Source organism: Coregonus clupeaformis, chromosome 1 (assembly GCF_020615455.1).
Source record: "Coregonus clupeaformis isolate EN_2021a chromosome 1, ASM2061545v1, whole genome shotgun sequence".
NCBI lineage: Eukaryota > Metazoa > Chordata > Actinopteri > Salmoniformes > Salmonidae > Coregonus > Coregonus clupeaformis.
Window position 1 is genome coordinate 49,857,120 of NC_059192.1, and position 20,069 is coordinate 49,877,188.

The following is a 20,069-nucleotide window of genomic DNA, read 5'->3' on the forward strand; positions in this document are numbered from 1 at the left end:
AATGCACTGTATGCATTAGTTTTAATGATGTAACTCCTGTCTAATTTTGTACATTGTTCCTTTATAGCATCGTCAAAGATGGCCCCTCAGGATAATGGCAAGGACAGGAGGGTTTTAGAAGAGAGAAATAATGAAAGCCAAAAACAAAAGGTGGCATATTCAGCTATCCACTTAAATTCGATTGAAGCCTATTGTCATTTGATGCTGTTTTGGCTTGTGTTCTTTCCATACACTAGTTCTCTAATGATTCTCCTGCATTATGTAGGTCCTTGAAGAACGTGAAAAACTGAGAAGAGACCGAGAGATCCGCATGAAGAAGAAAGATTATCTCATGAAGGAACTGGAGAGATTGCGAAAACAGCAAGGTACTTCAATCATCTCATTGCTTTCGCTATATATTTTTTATTTTTTATTTTGTCAATTTTCAACAGTTGGATAAAAAAATGTATTGTTGTCGTTGTAGGGGAGCTGCTGCGCAAAAAGCGGCGTGAAAAAGATGGCCATAAGGACCCATTACTGTCAGACATCAGTCGGCTCCAGGAAGAAGTCATGTCTCAGATTGCTGTGCTCCGCAACGAGCACGAGGTAGCAGAGAAGAAACGATCCGAGCTTGACAAAGTGGCTCTAATTCTCGGTCTACAACCAACTGACAAGCCCCGGCGAGAGGGTAGGGCTTCTGGGGACCTTGAGCAACCACCACCTCCAGACAAGGAGAAGAATCAGGAGCGCGCTCGCAGCCGAGAGAAATCACCTGGGGTCCAGGCCTCTGCTAAGGTAGAATTCCATAAGCTGCTCCAGGCACAAGCCAGAGAGCTGAAGTACTAGTAAAACCTTGAACCTTACAAAAACGTGTACATTATTGCTGCAGAAACGTAATTATTCTGCAGAAATTGACGGTTAAACTTTGCTTTATTTTAGGGTATGAGTCTAAATGACTTCCTGAATAACTATTCAAAAGGTCTGGTTTTGCTTTAAATGTCTACTTGCCCTTGTCTGATCCATTAAATACCAGTAAGCAGTAATTACACTACATGACCAAAAGTATGTGGACACCACTCTCGTCGAACATCTTATTCCAAAATCATTGGCATTAATATAGGGTTGGTCCCCCTTTTGCTGCTATAACAGCCTCCACTCTTCTGGGATGGCTTTCCACTAGATGTTGGAACATTGCTGCGGGGACTTGCTTCCATTCAGCCACAAGAGCATTAGTGAGGTCGAGCACTGATGTTGGTGGATTAGGCCTGGCTCGCAGTCGGCATTCCAATTCATCCCAAATGTGTTCGATGGGGTTGAGGTCAGGGCTCTGTGCAGGCCAGTTAAGTTCTTCCACACCGATCTCGACAAACCATTTCTGTATGGACCTCGCTTTGTGCACGGGGCCGTTGTCATGCTGAAACAGATGGTGAAGCATGATTCATCACTCCAGAGAACGAGTTTCCACTGCTCTAGAGTCCAATTGCGTCGAGCTTTACCCCACTCCAGCCGACGCTTGGCATTGCGCATGGTGATCTTAGGCTTGTGTGCGGCTGCTCGGCCATGGAAACCCATTTCATGAAGCTCCTGACGAACAGTTATTGTGCTGACGTTGCTTCCAGAGGCAGTTTGGAACTCGGTAGTGAGTGTTGCAAACGAGGACAGATGATTTTTACGCGGTTCAGCACTCGGCGGTCCAGTTCTGTGAGCTTGTGTGGCCTACCACTTCGCGGGTGAGCCGTTGTTGCTCCTAGACGTTTCCACTTCACAATAGCAGCACTTACGGTTGACCGTGGCAGCTCTAGCAGGGCAGAAATTTGATGAACTGACTTGTTAGAAAGGTGGCATCCTATGATGGTGCCACGTTGAATGTCACTGAGCTCTTCAGTAAGGCCATTCTACTGTCAATGTTTGTCTATGGAGATTGCATGGCGGTGTGCTCGATTTTATACACCTGTCAGCAATGGGTGTGGCTAAAATAGCCGAATCCACTAATTTGAAGGGGTGTCCACATACTTTTGTGTGTATATATAGTGTGCTTTGAGTACCTGGCATTCAGCCTTCTGCTTATACATAATATATGGGGTTAAACAATGTGTGGTGCACAAACTGCTCCGGCTTACCTGGACGAACCGTGTGCTATGTCATCTGTTGGTGTTGTCCAAGAGGCATAGTTTGACTCCTCGATTTAAAAGTTCCCTCTTTGTATGCCAATGTCTGACCCAACTAATCTCATAACTGGTCTACAAATGCATGCATGTTTACAAATGAATGTGTTTTATACCTGCAACCTATGTGGAAACCTGTTCAGTTACATATGGCAAAAAGCTTAGGGGTACATCTTTTATGTCTCATCCTACAATTTACAATATTTTTCAGAGCGCACAGTATTTGTTGTTTATGAAAGAACACAACCATGTCAAGCTTTTTCTCTGAATGAGTTTCTGGAGATTCCAAACTCAGGTAAGATGTTTGTGTTAGAAGCTTGGATTTAGGGTGTTTACATTCATAAATTGAAAGATGAACATCTTTTTCCCCAGTTGTTTGTAATTTAACTGTCATTTCATGAGAACATTTTCACCATCAATATGTAGGCTAGCTAGGAGATCAGCGATTAGTTGGGATGAATACTTTGCATACATAGAGGGATCCCAATTATGTGGACTATTTTAATCATTTCCACTGGCTCAAATTCTTTCAAATTTTTGTTTAAAAAAAAGAAAATGTTAATAGGGTGATGGTTTCTCTAATTTGTTTTTTAAAACTTAAATATGGGTATTCAATTAAAATAATTGAAGTTATTGAATATGGAAAATATGTACCATTTGAAGACGACAATACACAAAAGTCAAATGGATCTCATTGGAAACTCAACTCTGAATTGTAGCTGTTTTGTTGCGAGAAGTAAATCTCCTGAAATATCATAATTTATGTTTACACTCCACTCATGGTCTGTGAACAGCACTCATTTCTCACAACTTTTTTGCTCTACTCACAGATCAGTATTTAAAATGTAATTTTGACCATTAATTGGTGGAGATAAGCATACAGGAATATGACAATACGAGTCAAATATTAGCCTTAAAAACAGGATTCTCTGATATAATCCAAGTAACTCCCTCAAGGCTGGAACACAGATCGCCTATGTCGTCAAGGTAAGAGTTTTTGAAACTTCAATGTTTGGGGATCATCGTAAAATTGTCTCTTCTTTATCGAACATCGATTTTGTCTTTTAATACCGTCTTTCAGTATTTTTCGCCTGCTTTCTCTAGGCTTATTTAGCTATTTTGCTGACTTGTGCAACTTCTGTTCTTCATTAGGCAGCAGCATTGTCCTTAAGAGCCTCTCCTATAAAACCGAAGAAGAAAGCCCCCGCCAGTGCCCAGCCTCCCGAGACTTCAGCAGACCTGTTTGAATACTATGACGCTGGGAACCACTGGTGCAAAAGCTGCAATGCCACTTGTGGTTCCATGTTCGATTTTTTCACACACTTGCACAGCAAATCGCATCGAAAGGTTTGTGTACCATTTGTAGAATGTTCCAATAAGACTCCAGCTGCAGCAATTCCGCACTCCGGAGTCCTGCTGTGGAACCAGTCACATACCGTACAGACTACATAGAACAACCAAACCATCCTTGCTAGGCTACGCAATAAACAAACTTGTTAGCTAGACAGTGTTGCTTAATGTAGAAGTCTTAATAATACATTTTGCGATTGAGTGGTCAGGTAGCTGTGCTGTTCATGCCGTTACCAGCACAACTGGAGCTCAAGATAATCAATCAGATTGCATGGCCGGAGCTAATGTTTTATAATGCATTATTAGCTAGCATTGTGTCATTTGGTTTGGGAAAGGAATGATCATCCAATTCAACACTTGAGTTGATCCTGTCTAGCTAGCCAGATAGTTGAGTTTACATTTAACTTGATAATTAAATTGCTATCTATTAAACACTTGGATGGACTCATCTCTTTACAGGCCCTGTTAGCTATGAAGTCCGCTAGCTAGATAGTTAGCTACCTTGAAAGGGAATGCAGCAGACTCCTGAATGTGATGTGGAAAGCCTATTGGCTGTTCTCTGCAAGGATCTCTTGAGCATTGTGCTGAGGACTTATTGGCTGCAGCTGGACCCTTCTTGGATATTCAGTCATACTCAGTGAATTGAAGAGCTTTTGTTTATTATCATGAAAATGCGTTCTCCTGTTCTTGGTCTTTGTCCCCCATCACTGGTCAAATGTCCTTTACCTTTCCAACGTGGCATTTCTTCATTTGAACTGTCCCTTGTATTTTTACAGCAAATGGTTATGCATTCTTTTTTCATTGGCACTGTGCAGACTCAGGATCCTTACAATCGACCGTGGGCTTCAAGTTCCTCCAACAATGAGATGAATAAGATGTACTCATCAGGAGAGAAAATGACTAAACCTGCTAAAGGTACAAACTTAGATTTCTGTTTTATATATTTCCCTTTTTTTAAATATTTGTAATGTGCTGTTAAACGTTGTTAGCAATCTTTTACTTTTAGGCTCTTTGTGCTGGATCACTGCCACAGTTTGCAGTCACTGAATACAAAACTATGCATAAGAAGTAAGAAATAAAAATTGATTTCTATATGCAATGTAAAGGGAGTCATATTTTGGGCAACTGTTAGTCAATTACCAATGTCTATATACCAAAGTTGATGTTATATGTCTATGTTTACTGAATGTACTTCTTATACTCTCCAAGGAATGGAACTACATTTTATAACAATCTACTTTGATAACAGGTTCTTCCATGGAGAGCACAGTAAAGGTAATAATCAATGATTGTTCCCTGTGACCATCAGGTATTTTAATAAACTTCTATCTTTTTCTCTCATAGGATCTGAGTTTTTGGTACCTGTGAGGGGATATTATTGCCAGCTGTGCGAGGAGTTTTACGGGGATGCAATTTGTGCTGAAGATCATGCCACGAGTCATACTCACAATGAGAAATACAAGGTAGGCCATTACTAGTTAGGAGTAGGGCATTATTTCACTAGGACTACATTAAGGATGTTTTCACATTTGAAATGTCTAAACCTAGTTCGGTTTCCTGGCGCGTTTGTGAATTCTACAAATGTTTTACTTTCACAGGACTTGAAAATAACTGTTTCAGGGTGAGATACATTCAACATGACGTTAGTACTAAGATAGCTTGTTTACAACGGGCAAAAAGTTCCACGTGACTCGTGCTGCTGTGTCACAATACCTGGTACTGTTGTCCGGGATCTTGGACCTGCTACTCACGCAGGTCCATGATTTGTTTCAGCCAGGGTTTGTTTGTGTTTCACACATGCTTTATAGCAAGGATCAGGGTACCAAACGCTCTAGGATCCTGATCATACAAGGGATATGTGAAAGCGACCTAAAGCTTTGTTTGGGAAATGCTGTCATGCAATTTCCTCAAGTTATGTCGTTAGCACTACTACTGAATTTGTTATAGCTTTGTGCACACAGTAGTCTTTGTCTACTTTGCAGACCTATGATCAAATAGTATCTGAAATATTTCAAATGTGCTTGATTGAGCTTGCCTGGTGCAATGGAAACCATAAAATAGTCCCACAAATCTTGTTCATTTGGCACTCCAGGCAGGCTCAAGCAAACACCCAATGTATTTCTAATTCTATTTGAACCCTGGTCTGCTACTTTGGGTAGCTTAAAGACATAGTTCACCTAAATTATTAAATGTTATGTTTTCCTCAAGTAGAGGCTGTAATACAAGTTTTAAGTATGTTCACCTAGCCATTGTCACCATCCTAAAGTCTCAAGTTCAATGACTTGTTTTGAATTTATTAGATGATTTGGGCATGAAATTTAAAACATGCTGATATTGATTTACGTTGGGTTTTGGTTAGAAAATGTTAATGTTAGTGTTTGGTATCGGTGGTTAGGTAAACACTCATTGTGGATTGCACTCTGTCCTTGTGATAAACTGCCTACCAGGTAAGAACACTTGTTTTTGTAATTTGGATGTACTGTCCCTTTAAGTCTAATTTTAGGGGCAGTTTTTTTAAATGTCACTTTAATGACTTACATATGTGTTTGGTCCTTCTGCCAGAAACAAATGTATGAGTATCCACTCTACGAACAGAGAAGGAACCTGGATCGTCAGGCTGGACTCACGTTGGAAGTTGGTGACAAAAAGCACTCTGAGCTCAAACGCAAACACGAAGAGGAAGAATCCAAAAAGAGCAAAGAGAAGGAGGAAGGGAAACATAAACGCAGCAAAAAGGACAAGGAAAAGGACAAGGAGAAGTTCAAACACAAAGAGGACGAGGGGAAGGCTAAGCACAGCAAAAAGGAGGAGAAGTACAAATATAACAAGAGGGAGGAGGAGGAGGTGGAGAGGGCCAAGTACAGCAAAAAGGAGGAAGATGAGAGATCTTTGTACAACAAGAGAGAGGAGGAGGAGAGATATAAACATAGCAAGGAGGGGGGAGATTGGCCCAAGTACAATAAGAAGGATGAAGAGAGATACAAGCATAGCAAGGAGGAGGAGAGGTTAAAAAATCGCAGGGAGGAGGAAGAGAGGCCAAGGTCGATCAGGGTAGAGGAGAGACCCAAGTTTAGTTGGAGGGATAATGAGGAGGAGGAAGACCGGTCCAGATATGGTAAGGGGAAAGAGCCCAACCCCAAATATAGCAAGGAAGAGGAGGAGAGGTGTAGATCAGAGAGGGAGGAAGGGAAACCTAAGAATGAAAAGGAGGAAAGACAATCAAGAAAAGACAAGGGTGAGCGTCAAAGGGAAGAGGAGAAGTCAGGATATAGAAAGCAGTCTGAGCCTGAGAAACCCAGTGAGCCTCCCAAAGTGTTCTGTGGGCCTAATCCAGCATTGAGAGCAAAGCTGCGCAAGAAAAGTGAGGAAACAGCCAAAGTGGAGCCAAAGGCTCCATCTGCTTTTGGGAAGTTCAGCTGGAAGAAAAAACTAGAAAATGACCTTGCAAAGGAGGCAGAGAGAGTGGCTGCTGAGTTCCTGAAGGAAGATGAGGCAGATGCTGAAGAGGATGATGACCCGGATGCGTTTTCAAAGTCTGTGGCCGCAGCCAAGAGCATTGCTATCAAGCTGTCAGGGAAGACAGTCATCCCCCCAGCTAACACATGGGTACCCTTCAACTCTGGAAAAATATGCCCAAACCTTCCTGCTCCCTCCATAGTCTTGAGAAAGTCCTCCGGACTTGGGCCCTGGGTCTATGCTAAACCGGCCCCTCTCAACACCTTAGTCTCTATCAGACCTGCCAGTGGAGTGACACCTCTGCCTGTCATACAGAACCAGCCTACAAAGGACCTTGTACTGGAAGCAGACATAATTTCCAAGGCGTTCTGTGGTGAGGAAGTGGATTTTAAAGCAGATGGCACCGGGAATCCAGATCCCAATTTTACACCAGACAAAAACAAAGCTTCCACAATGGAGTTGGTTAGTCAAGCCCCCACATCCACTCCTTCAGCAGTGATGCCCGAGTTCAAGACTCCCCTGCCTCCACCGCCTGTCCTGACCATGATGACCATGGAGTCTGATGTATCTGCACCAGGAGTTCCTGAGAGTGAGCAGAATGTCCCTGTGATGGTCACACCCCCTCCTTTCATGCAGAGACCCCCAAGTGAGGTGATGAAGAAATCCGAGAAACCGAAGTCTAGCCTAGCTGCCGCAAAAGCCCAAGATTTATTTGACATATTTTATAGCAGCAGTAGCACAGCCAGTACCACATCCACCACCAGCACTGCCATGTCCACTAAAGCAGTCGTAGAGTCCAAAGCTGCACAGAATGACTCAAAGAACAGCGAAGCCTTGGAGGCTACGGCCCCACAAACAGAGCAAACCCAACCTGAGCTCCCAGCTCTTGACAACAGTAACACCATTGAAACTGACACAAAGGAGTCAATAGAGACTTATACTGGGTCTGACCCACAGCCCAAGGAAGATGCACCTGAGAATGCCCACATACAATTGGATAACCCATCAGATACCCTGGGTATCTCAACAGAGACCCTGGATCTCCCAACAGAAGTGCTGGGCCTAGATCTGTTTGATTAAAATTTTGATTAACAGATCCAACTAGACACCCGGGGGGTTTAAGGTAGTTGATGGGATTAGGGTGTACATTAGAGGGGAACAAGTAGTAACCAACACATCCCTCTGATTAGGAAACTAAGCCCTGTTGCCTTGGGCAGGTTGATGTTTATTGTCATGAATCTTGCCCTGGAGGCAGAACTGAGTGATTTCTGCTAGATGGGCCAACTGCAAAGTCATAATTGGCTATATCGTAAAAATGTATGAAAACAAAAATGTAAGGTTAGGGTTAGCAGTGTGGTTAAGGTTAAGGTTAGGTTTAGATTTTATGACTTTGTGGCTGTGCCACTTAGTGACCACTGCAGATTTGCCTCCAGTACATGAATCATCCCAATAAATGCCAACCTGCTTAACTTAGTGGCCTTGGCAGGCAGCTCGAATTTGAATGGATAAGGGAGTGAAACTTCCACTGAAAGAATTGAGACTTTCTTAAGTGATGAATCTTCAGACATTTTGAAGCTTGTGCTGCAGTTCTGCAAGCCTTTTGTGTTGAATTATATCTTCATTCATCAAAACTTTTCTTTACTTAAGGTAATGTACAGTACCATGCTTATTGATTACTATGGTTTGTTGTACATCCATGTTCAGACTCTTAAGCAATTTGTTATTTTCTCTTTAAATGATTGAAAGGTATTTTAATACAGGTACAAGGGAAACAGTTAGAAGAAAACAGAATTTGGTAAGGTAGAGCAGCATGGACCAAAATATCTGAACAATATTTTATTTGTCAACTGCGCCATGTAATATCTGTCACTCTTTACAGCACCCTCCAGAAAAGAAGATGTGGATATAGATACTCATGAACATAACCTTGGAATTGTTGCTCCTTTTTTACTTTCAATTGGTTCACTGACTGTACTATGTGCAATGCTATTCTGTGTTAGTGAATATATAATCAAACTGGTTGTCCTTTAACTGTTGTTGCTAAAGTAGAATTCTAATAAATGTCAGTGACCACAACATTTTCTCTTATTTCTCAGACCTTGTAGTCGGACCTTGTAACCATAAAGCATCACTATGGTATGCCCCTTGCAGTCAAAAGGAATTCTGAAGAAAAAGCTCACTATGAGTGGCTGCAACGGGCAACTCTGAAATGAGCAGGACAATGTGCCTTCGGAAAGTATTTGGACCCCTTGACTTTTTCCACATTTTGTTACGTTAGTCTTAGTTTAAAATGGATAAAAATCCTCATCAATCTACACACAATACCCCATAATGACAAAGCAAAAACAGGTTATTAGAAAAATACAAGTAATGGAATACCACATTTACATAAGTATTCAGACCCTTTACTCAGTACTTTGTTGAAGCACCTTTGGCAGCGATTACAGCATTGAGTCTTCTTGGGTATGACGCTACAAGCTTGGCACACCTGTATTTGGGGAGTTTCTTCCATTCTTCTCTGCAGATCCTCTCAAGCTCTGTCAGGTTGGATGGGGAGCGTTGCTGCACAGCTATTTTCAGGTCCCTCCAGAGATGTTCGATCGGGTTCAAGTCAGGGTTCTGGCTGGGCCACTCAAGGACATTCAGAGACTTGTCCCGAAGCCACTCCTGCGTTGTCTTGACTGTGTGCTTAGGGTCGTCGTCCTGTTGGAAGATGAACCTCTGGAGCAGGTTTTCATCAACAATCTCTCTGTACTTTGCTCCGTTCATCTTTCCCTCGATCCTGACTTGTCTCCCAGTCCCTGCTACTGAAAAACATCCCCACAGCATGATGCTACCACCACCATGCTTCACCATAGGGATGGTGCCAGGTTTCCTCCAGATGTGATGCTTGGCATTCAGGCCAAAGAGTTCAGTCTTGGTTTCATCAGACCAGAGAATCTTGTTTCTCATGGTCTGAGAGTCTTTAGGTGCCTTTGGGCAAACTCCAAGCGGGCTGTCTTGTGCCTTTTACATTTACATTTTAGTCATTTAGCAGACGCTCTTATCCAGAGCGACTTACAGTTAGTGAATATATATATTTTTTTTTATACTGGCCCCCCGTGGGAATCGAACCCACAACCCTGGCGTCGCAAACGCCATGCTCTATCAACTGGGCTACATCCCTGCCGGCCATTCCCTCCCCTACCCTGGACGACGCTGGGCCAATTGTGCGCCGCCCATGAGTCTCCCGGTCGCGGCCGGCTGCGACAGAGCCTGGATTCGAACCAGTTAGCACTGTGATGCAGTGCCTTAGACCACTGCGCCACTCAGGAGACTTTACTGAGGAGTGGCTTCAGTCTGGCCATTCTACCATAAAGGCCTGATTGGTGGAGTGCTGCGGAGATGGTTGTCCTTCTGGAAGGTTCTCCCATCTTCACAGAGGAACTCTGGAGCTCTGTCAGAGTGACCATCGGGTTCTTGGTCACCTCCCTGACCAAGGCCCTTCTCCCCCGATTGCTCAGTTTGGCCGGGCAGCCAGCTCTAGGAATAGTCTTGGTTGTTCCAAACTAATTCCATTTAAGAATGATGGAGGTCACTGTGTTCTTGGGAACCTTCAATGCTGCAGACATTTTTTGGTACCCTTCCCGAGATCTGTGCCTCGACAATCCTGTCTCAGAGCTCTACGGACAATTCCTTCGACCTCATGGCAAACATTTCAAAAAACCTGTTTTCGCTCTGTCATTATGGGTTATTGTGTGTAGATTGCTGAGGAAATTGTTTTATTGAATCAATTTAAGAATAAGGCTGTAACGTAACAAAATGTGGAAAAATTCAAGGGGTCTGAATACTTCGCGATGGCACTGTAAATTAATGACGCACGTCATTGTGTGTCCAATTAGGCTGACCTGACAGTGATTTTTATTTTAAGTTTATTTTAAGTTTTTTTCATTCTTTTTTTTCTGCATAACCTAATATAAGTAGTATAACAAAGGTGAGGGCAGCATAGTTATGCTATATGCTACTATAAGAATTATATAATTCTGAGAGCAAGTGACTGGACTTGAGATCAAATGTCTGGCAAAAACCATCTCTGAAGTTTCTACTTAATGTAATTTTCAACAAAGCCTGCTGGGACATCAGTCTTCACTTCAGAAAAGGTAAGGCCACTTGCATCAAAACAATGAAGATTTTCCTGTAAATGTGCTGTGGAAGGTGGATAGAATTTAAGGCAATACAATCTATACATAAGGTGAATTGATGTACTTGCTATGCTAATCCAGGGACAGAATATCATATGATATTGTTCTGTCTCAATACAGTCTACAATGTCACTGAATAATTATTCAGCTGTACTGAAATGCCCATTTCTATTCATTTATTACACTGACTGGTTAATACTCTATCGCCAATGATACCATATGTGAATTCTTGCTCATTGTCCAATCTTCGGAGCATGGTCTCAAATGTTTGGTTTATTTACGTGTATGTATTGTTTTAAACCTTGCACAAACCAATGTAATTTACTTTGCCAAATAAAATATTTTGAAGGTAAACCCATTGTCATATTGATTATGTCACTGATCAATGCCAATAACATGCTTACCATCTTTTTACAAATTAGGCACATTTTGACATCCTTTCCCATGTACATAGATGTGATTCCTCTTCAGTCCTGAAGGAAGTATGGAACATGTCCAGTAGGTGGTGTTGGTCAGGTGCATTGACACAACAGAACCTGAGACCACACAGCCTTTTACCAGTAGATTGTCTAACAAGTAAAAGTACATTGTAAGTGGTTACATAAATTGTGGCTATAGTTTTGTAGGCTGTACAGTACTGTAAACCTTGTTTGAGAGCCTTATTTCCAGTAGTGTGCTGCACAGATATGCACAAATTGCCAACATGCATGCCAAACATTTCTCATATACAGTATGGGATTACTTTGGTAAACCCAAAATCTTCCTATAGACCCAATATTGTTTAGAATAAAGGTATTGGATAATCATATCTTTAATTCTCCATTTCAGAACAACATAATATTCTAGAGATTATGAACTGAAGCTAGTATGGATCATTTTCCGTTGCAGAGCTGCCTGCATACAGTATATATACTCAGAATCCATGATAGTTTATTGAAGATTGTTAATGTTTCTTATGACACCCTAATGCACATTATTTCTAAAACATTTGGTGAATTTGTTAATGGCTGACTAAATAGTTGAAATATGTCTAATTTGACTATAGTTGTATGATGTGTTTCACATTGTCAGTAAGTAAAGTGTGTTGTGTTCAATAGAACACTTTAAAGCATCCAGCTTTTCTCAGTAGGGCTATTTTGATTCAGAATATGACATTCAAACTATTTTATTTTACAGAATAACAGATTTGTCTTGGATGAAGTGCTTTTATCATGACAGACTTGAGGGTGGCTAAATTCCCCTTGAATACATTGGAGTATCTCAGCTCAAATGGCGTCCAATGCTTCACAAAGTCTGAGTATTTGTATGTCATGAACAACAAATCTTCAATAAATTGTCATGATGGATGTTGCATTTTCCAAGTACAGTGCCTTCTGAAAGTATTCATACCGTTTGACTCATTCCACATTTTGTTGTGTTACAGCCTGAATTCAAAATGGATTAAATAGATGATTTTCTCATCCATTTACACACAATACCCCATAATGACAAAGTGATATTTTTTTGTTGAAATGTTTGCACATTTATTTGAAGTGAAATACAGAAATAACCATTTAAATAAGTATTCATACCCCCAAGTCAATACTTTGTAGAAGCACCTTTGGCAGCGATTACAGCTGTGAGTCTTTCTGGGTAAGTCTCTAAGAGCTTTCCACACCTGGATTGTGCAGCATTTGTTCATTATTCTTTTCAAAATTCTTCAAGCTCTGCCATATTGGTTGTTGATCATTGTTAGACAACCATTTTCAGGTCTTACCATAGATTTTCAAGTAGATTTAAGTCAAAACTGTAACTTGGCCACTCAGGAACATTCACTTTCTTCTTGGTAAGCAACTCCAGTGTATATTTGGCCTTGTGTCAGTGGCGACCAGTCATTATTATTTTTTGTTGTTGCCTGTTTTGCATATTATTTTGGCAATAATACGTGTCACATATCAGTTTGCAAACAATGTAATTTTCTTTATAATCATTGAGTTTATAAAGCCGCATTCAAACATGGTCTCTTTTTTGCTTTCTTGAGTAAGGCAGCTCCAAAATGAAGGTGTTTCAGCCTAGCTCAGTGCTTTCTGTGGTGGTGGGCCAGTCAGCGGAAAATACAGAGCGTAGGGGTTGGTAATGTTCTCTAGTTGCTCCGTGATTGGCTCAGTGTTCGGTCACTCATGGGGACACTATGTCACCGCAAAATCTAAGAGGAGAGCTCGAATATTCAAGCCCCTTGGGTGCTGCCATAGAGTTACATTAGAAGTGCCCATCCAAGAAGGCTCAAGGTCATTGGCCACAGATAAAATGACGTGTTATATCTACTGTAGCTTTGATTGGACAGATCATGTCAACATCATACTTTCAAAATCTTAGCTAGCAGTCATCATCATGAATCAAGTCGGCAATCTACTGGCAAATCCTTTTCAATCCTTGTCATATGAAGAGAAATTATGAAGAGAAATTATAGATAAAACGTATCGGTGCTCATCGGCCATTGGACATAAACATTACACAACAAGTTGGAAATCGCAAATTCAACAATGAGTGGTTTGAAGGGGATCAGTGGCTAAGCATTGCAAAGCAGTGGAGTGGCTGTGTGGTCCAAGTCTGGGTTTAAGGGACTCTTTTCCAAGCTTAGAAGGATAAACATTCAACATTGGCCATGCTGTCAATCCAGCATGACTTCTTACGCGTTCAAAACAACTGGAATCTCGGAACTGGGATATCTCAGACTTCAGTGAGTTCAAAACAACTGGGAACTTGGAAAAAAAACGAGCTCCGACTGGGAAAATAAGTTTTGAACGGTCATCCAACTCAGAATTCCAAGTCGGGAACTCTGGCCGCTTTCTTGAGCTCCGACCTGAAGACCACTGACGTCATGATTCAACCTTGTTTTTTTCAGAGGTCCCAGTTGTCTTGATAGCACCATAAATCCAGAGAATGCCAGACTTTGATGACAAAGTTTGATGACAAAATTTGCCCACGAAGGACCGCCGCGCCACCTTCCTGTTCAAGTGAGCACAACAAGGTGAGTCCAAAAATGTATTGTATGCTGCTGCATAAATGATGTAATATGCCAGGGAGATATGTATACTGTAGCTAAGAAAGTAATACTAAGTGTTAGTTATGTAGTAAGCTGTCAGTAGCCAATGTGCCTCACCCTAATAATTTGGTCCCTTTTCCCCTTAAAACTTAGCCTAACTGTTCTGACTTGGTAGTGCACATGTAGCCTATAGCCTGTTTTGGAGAAATGTAATCATCAAATATTGTGAGATTTCATTGTCTGCTTATACAGTACCAGTCAAAAGTTTGGACACACCTACTCATTCAAGGGCTTTTCTTTATTTTTTACTATTTTCTACATTGTAGAATAATAGTGAAGACATCAAAACTATGAAATAACACATATGGAAAATGATGCCCCCACCGACCATTGTTCTCTTTATCCACCACAGTCCTGTATGTTTGCTCCCAAGTTGTGCTAAATTGCTCAGCAAATCTGATAACATACAGTCGAGGGCTCACAAAGACAAATAGGGGTTGGCTGTCAGTGTCAACCCGCTGCCCTCTCCAAACTTGATCATGACATTGCAGTGAGAGGGCATGTCACTCTCTGCAGTGACACGTGCGTGGAAAACCAGGCTGTAAAATGGTGTCCTAGAATTTTGTGTTTATACTGTACTTCCTCCTCCTAACAATATTTCCCTTTTCTCTCAAATTTTCCAGGGTTTCGGACCGAGCGAGCTTGTGAGAAAGAAGATTTGAGTTTTTTTTTGTGTGCCATCGTACCCATCCTCCCTCACCCCCTCCTCTCTCCCTGCCCCGTACATATTCACCCGTATCTCCACTCCCCCAACGGGGGAAACCTACTCGGCACCTCTTCGCCCTGTGCTGAACCAGGAAGGGACTAGGCCCACCCTCAGAGCCCACAGAGGTGACCAACAAGCTCCCACAGAGAGCAGTCCAGCCCAGTCAAGTCTCTAAAGGTCACTGTGCCAGGATGACAGTGTTGCCCTCTTACATCGCTGCGGTGGGAGTCTGCATCCTACTGGTGATCAGAGATGAAGGTATTCAAAGTAAGACTAGCTCCTCTGTTATTGTAGTCCTCTGTTGTTGTCCCACTGCACCCACCTCACACAACTCTCTGTCTGTACCTCCCACTTTCGTAGTTGGATAGACACTCTAATACAGGGCTATTCAACTATATTCTTAAAGGGGCCAGATGTAAAAATAATAAATAATAAATAATTCTTAAAGGGGCCAATAATAAAAATAAAAAAATAATTTTAATTGCTGGGGGCCAGACATTTTCCACATACAGTGGGGGAAAAAGTATTTAGTCAGCCACCAATTGTGCAAGTTCTCCCACTTAAAAAGATGAGAGAGGCCTGTAATTTTCATCATAGGTACACGTCAACTATGACAGACAAAATGAGAAAAAAAATTCCAGAAAATCACATTGTAGGATTTTTAATGAATTTATTTGCAAATTATGGTGGAAAATAAGTATTTGGTCAATAACAAAAGTTTCTCAATACTTTATTATATACCCTTTGTTGGCAATGACACAGGTCAAACGTTTACTGTAAGTCTTCACAAGGTTTTCACACACTGTTGCTGGTATTTTGGCCCATTCCTCCATGCAGATCTCCTCTAGAGCAGTGATGTTTTGGGGCTGTCGCTGGGCAACACAGACTTTCAACTCCCTCCAAAGATTTTCTATGGGGTTGAGATCTGGAGACTGGCTAGGCCACTCCAGGACCTTGAAATGCTTCTTACGAAGCCACTCCTTCGTTGCCCGGGCGGTGTGTTTGGGATCATTGTCATGCTGAAAGACCCAGCCATGTTTCATCTTCAATGCCCTTGCTGATGGAAGGAGGTTTTCACTCAAAATCTCACGATACATGGCCCCATTCATTCTTTCCTTTACACGGATCAGTCGTCCTGGTCCCTTTGCAGAAAAACAGCCCCAAAGCATGATGTTTCCACCCCCATGATTCACAGTAGGTATGGTGTTCTTTGGATGCAACTCAGCATTCTTTGTCCTCCAAACACGACGAGTTGAGTTTTTACCAAAAAGTTCTATTTTGGTTTCATCTGACCATATGACATTCTCCCAATCCTCTTCTGGATCATCCAAATGCACTCTAGCAAACTTCAGACGGGCCTGGACATGTACTGGCTTGAGCAGGGGGACATGTCTGGCACTGCAGGATTTGAGTCCCTGGCGGCGTAGTGTGTTACTGATGGTAGGCTTTGTTACTTTGGTCCCAGCTCTCTGCAGGTCATTCACTAGGTCCCCCCGTGTGGTTCTGGGATTTTTGCTCACCGTTCTTGTGATCATTTTGACCCCACAGGGTGAGATCTTGCGTGGAGCCCCAGATCGAGGGAGATTATCAGTGGTCTTGTATGTCTTCCATTTCCTAATAATTGCTCCCACAGTTGATTTCTTCAAACCAAGCTGCTTACCTATTGCAGATTCAGTCTTCCCAGCCTGGTGCAGGTCTACAATTTTGTTTCTGGTGTCCTTTGACAGCTCTTTGGTCTTGGCCATAGTGGAGTTTGGAGTGTGACTGTTTGAGGTTGTAGACAGGTGTCTTTTATACTGATAACAATTTCAAACAGGTGCCATTAATACGGGTAACGAGTGGAGGACAGAGGAGCCTCTTAAAGAAGAAGTTACAGGTCTGTGAGAGCCAGAAATCTTGCTTGTTTGTAGGTGACCAAATAATTATTTTCCACCATAATTTGCAAATAAATTCATTAAAAATCCTACAATGTGATTTTCTGGATTTTTTTTCTCTCAATTTGTCTGTCATAGTTGACGTGTACCTATGATGAAAATTACAGGCCTCTCTCATCTTTTTAAGTGGGAGAACTTGCACGATTGGTGGCTGACTAAATACTTTTTTTCCCCACTGTACGATTATTCATCAGAAGAACTGTATGAAAAAAGATACGCACACACACACACACCCACCCGTAAAGCCCTTTTCTTAAAATGAAATGTTGCTAAAAGTAATTATGAAAGAAGTGGAGGGCACTCAACCAACGTGAGTCGAGGTGCAACCAAAAAATGTGAAACTATTAAATTCAAAACAACAGCTTCTTAAAAGTAATTGGGTCATTTTAAAATCATCTGAAAACTAAGCATCTCAATAAATAATGCAAAGATACAGCACCAGTCAAAAGTTTGGACACACCTACTCATTCAAGGGTTTTTCTATATTTTTACTATTTTTTACCTTGTAGAATAATAGTGAAGACATCAAAACTATGGAATTATTTAGTAACCAAAAAAGTGTTAAACAAATCAAAATATATTTGAAATTTGAGATTCTTCAAATAGCCACCCTTTGCCTTGATGACAGCTTTGCACACTCTTGGCATTCTCTCAACCAGCTTCACCTGGAATGCTTTTCCCACAGTCTTGAAGGAGTTCCCACATATGCTGAGCACTTGTTGGCTGATTTTCCTACACTCCCAAACCACCTAAATTGGGTTGAGGTTGGGGGATTGTGGAGGCCAGGTCATCTGATGCAGCACTCCATCACTCTCCTTCTTGGTAAAATAGCCCTTACATAGCCTGGAGGTGTGTTGGGTCATTGTCCTGTTGAAAAACAAATGATAGTCCCACTAAGCCCAAACCAGATGGGATGGCGTACCGCTGCAGAATGCTGTGATAGCCACGCTGGTTAAGTGTGCCTTGAATTCTAAATCAATCACAGACAGTGTCACCAGCAAAGCACCCCCACACCATCACATCGCCTCCTCCATGCTTTACGTTGGTAAATACACATGCGGAGATCATCCGTTCACCCACACTGCTTCTCACAAAGACACAGTGGTTGGAACCAAAAATCTCCAATTTGGACCCATACCAAAGGACAGATTTCCACCGGTCTAATGTCCATTGCTTGTGTTTCTTGGCCCAAGCAAGTCTCTTCTTCTTATTGGTGTCCTTCAATAGTGGTTTCTTTGCAGCAATTCAACCATGAAGGCCTGATTCACACAGTCTATTCTGAACAGTTGATGTTGAGATGTGTCTGTTACTTGAACTCTGTGAAGCATTTATTTGGGCTGCAATTTCTGAGGTTGGTAACTCTAATGAACTTATCCTCTGCAGCAGAGGTAACTCTGGGTCTTCCATTCCTGTGGCTGTCCTCATGAGAGACAGTTTCATCATAGCGCTTGATGGTTTTTGCGACTGCGCTTGAAGAAACTTTCAAAGTTCTTGAAATGTTCCGTATTGACTGACCTTCATGTCTTTAAGTAATGATGGACTGTCATTTCTCTTTGCTTATTTGAGCTGTTCTTGCCATAATATGGACTTGGTCTTTTACCAAATAGGGCTATCTTCTGTATACCCCCCCCCCTACCTTGTCACAACACATCTAATTGGCTCAAACGCATTAAGAAGGAAAGAAATTCCACAAATTAACTTTTAAGAATGCACACCTGTTAATTGAAATGCATTCCAGGTGACTACCTCATGAAGCTGGTTGAGAGAATGCCAAAAGTAAGCACACTGCTAATCAGAGGATGCTAATCTCTGAAACCTCTCAAAAAGCCAGACCAAAATAATACAGTTTGCTAGGGTAGCTACAAGTCAAGTAGTACTTGAAGTAGGCTACCCACCCCTCACCCATAGACACAAACAAACATTATCAAGAACGCCTAGCTTCAACATCTAAGTTAGCTAGCTAGTTAACTAGCAAGCTAGATTGTTGGTTTATTAAAGCCAAAGAAAGCTAAAATTGTTCATGCATTTAAATTAATAGACAATTAGACGGCTAATGTAGCCATCTAGAGAGGCTAATGTTACTAAGTAGCTAACCATGAGCAAGCAAGCTAGATAACATGTATTGTGTGAATTTAAAACTTGCCCACAGAATTGTCCATTTAAACAAATTTAGCCTATTTATTCAATACTTAATTTAGCCAACATTAGATAGTTAATCAAGAGATTCTTATCTTTGCCTTAACTCGGCAGTCTTGTCCAGATCTACATGACCCTGGTGAGTGACGTGACGCTTGAGACAGGCATATGTAGTTCTGTATGATAGCCACATTAGCAGCTAATTAGCATTTCATTTTGGACGGGTTAAATACAGGCGACTATATTGATAGAAGTCACCTTGTCCGAAAGAAATTTACACGGTTATCTGAACATCACGCCAGGGTAAATCTCCATAAAACACAGCCCTTATTTGAAGTGTTTCTAAAATCCCCTATGGGAAAAATGAATGGAGGAAAAATGATTGGAACCATTTCCGTGTTTGACCTCTAGGTTTTATGGGTATTATGACTCATACTGTGGTACCACTGAGGTATAATAAGAACGAAGTTTACGTATGTAACCACGGTTATGTGAGCTATTGGATCATTCCAATATTGTATCCTTCCACTCGGCAGTAAACATTCTGAGTAAGAATTTAAGAGGTAGCGCCTCGGCTGACCCCCTCAAATAGCTGCCACCGCACTACTCCCACCTTGTGTCCTTTTCGAGGCGCCGTAGATCACTGACCAGAGGATTGGAGTGATCCAATAGCTCACATAACCGTGGTTACATACGTAACCTTCATTGTGTAGCACTATTTTGGATCACTCCAATATGGTATCACAATACCAGATTAATCTGTGAACTAGGCATGGCCAGACAAGAGCAAAATCCTGTAGCTCAGGGCAGTCATGGTTGCTGTGTCCCTCCATCCCCCTCCAGGGAAGTGGAGGCAATACCCAACACGGCCGTCCCAATCTGGTTGGCGTCAGCAACATTGACTTGATAGTACCTAGCAAAAGTGCTAGACAACGCCCAACTGGCCGAGGTGCAAATGTTATCAAGGGGAACTCCTCAGAGCAGGGCCCACGATGTAGCCACTCCTCTAGTAGAATGCGCCACTACAGCAGACGGCAGAGGCCGGCCGGCCGGCCAGCTGATATGCTGCAGTAATAG

At 41.9% G+C, this 20,069-nt stretch overlaps 1 protein-coding gene across 1 annotated transcript in view; it reads left to right on the forward strand.

Annotated features, from left to right (window-relative positions):
• Positions 1-8,061, forward strand: part of LOC121569581 — a 33,949-nt gene extending 25,888 nt beyond the window's left edge. The window contains exons 19-26 of the mRNA XM_041880682.2: positions 68-150; positions 266-365; positions 464-774; positions 3,102-3,131; positions 3,297-3,491; positions 4,310-4,409; positions 4,839-4,957; positions 6,057-8,061. Coding sequence (XP_041736616.2) covers positions 68-150; positions 266-365; positions 464-774; positions 3,102-3,131; positions 3,297-3,491; positions 4,310-4,409; positions 4,839-4,957; positions 6,057-8,030 — 2,912 coding nt within the window. The 3' untranslated portion in view covers positions 8,031-8,061. The remainder of the gene's footprint in view (positions 1-67; positions 151-265; positions 366-463; positions 775-3,101; positions 3,132-3,296; positions 3,492-4,309; positions 4,410-4,838; positions 4,958-6,056) is intronic.
• Positions 8,062-20,069: the final 12,008 nt, after the last annotated feature.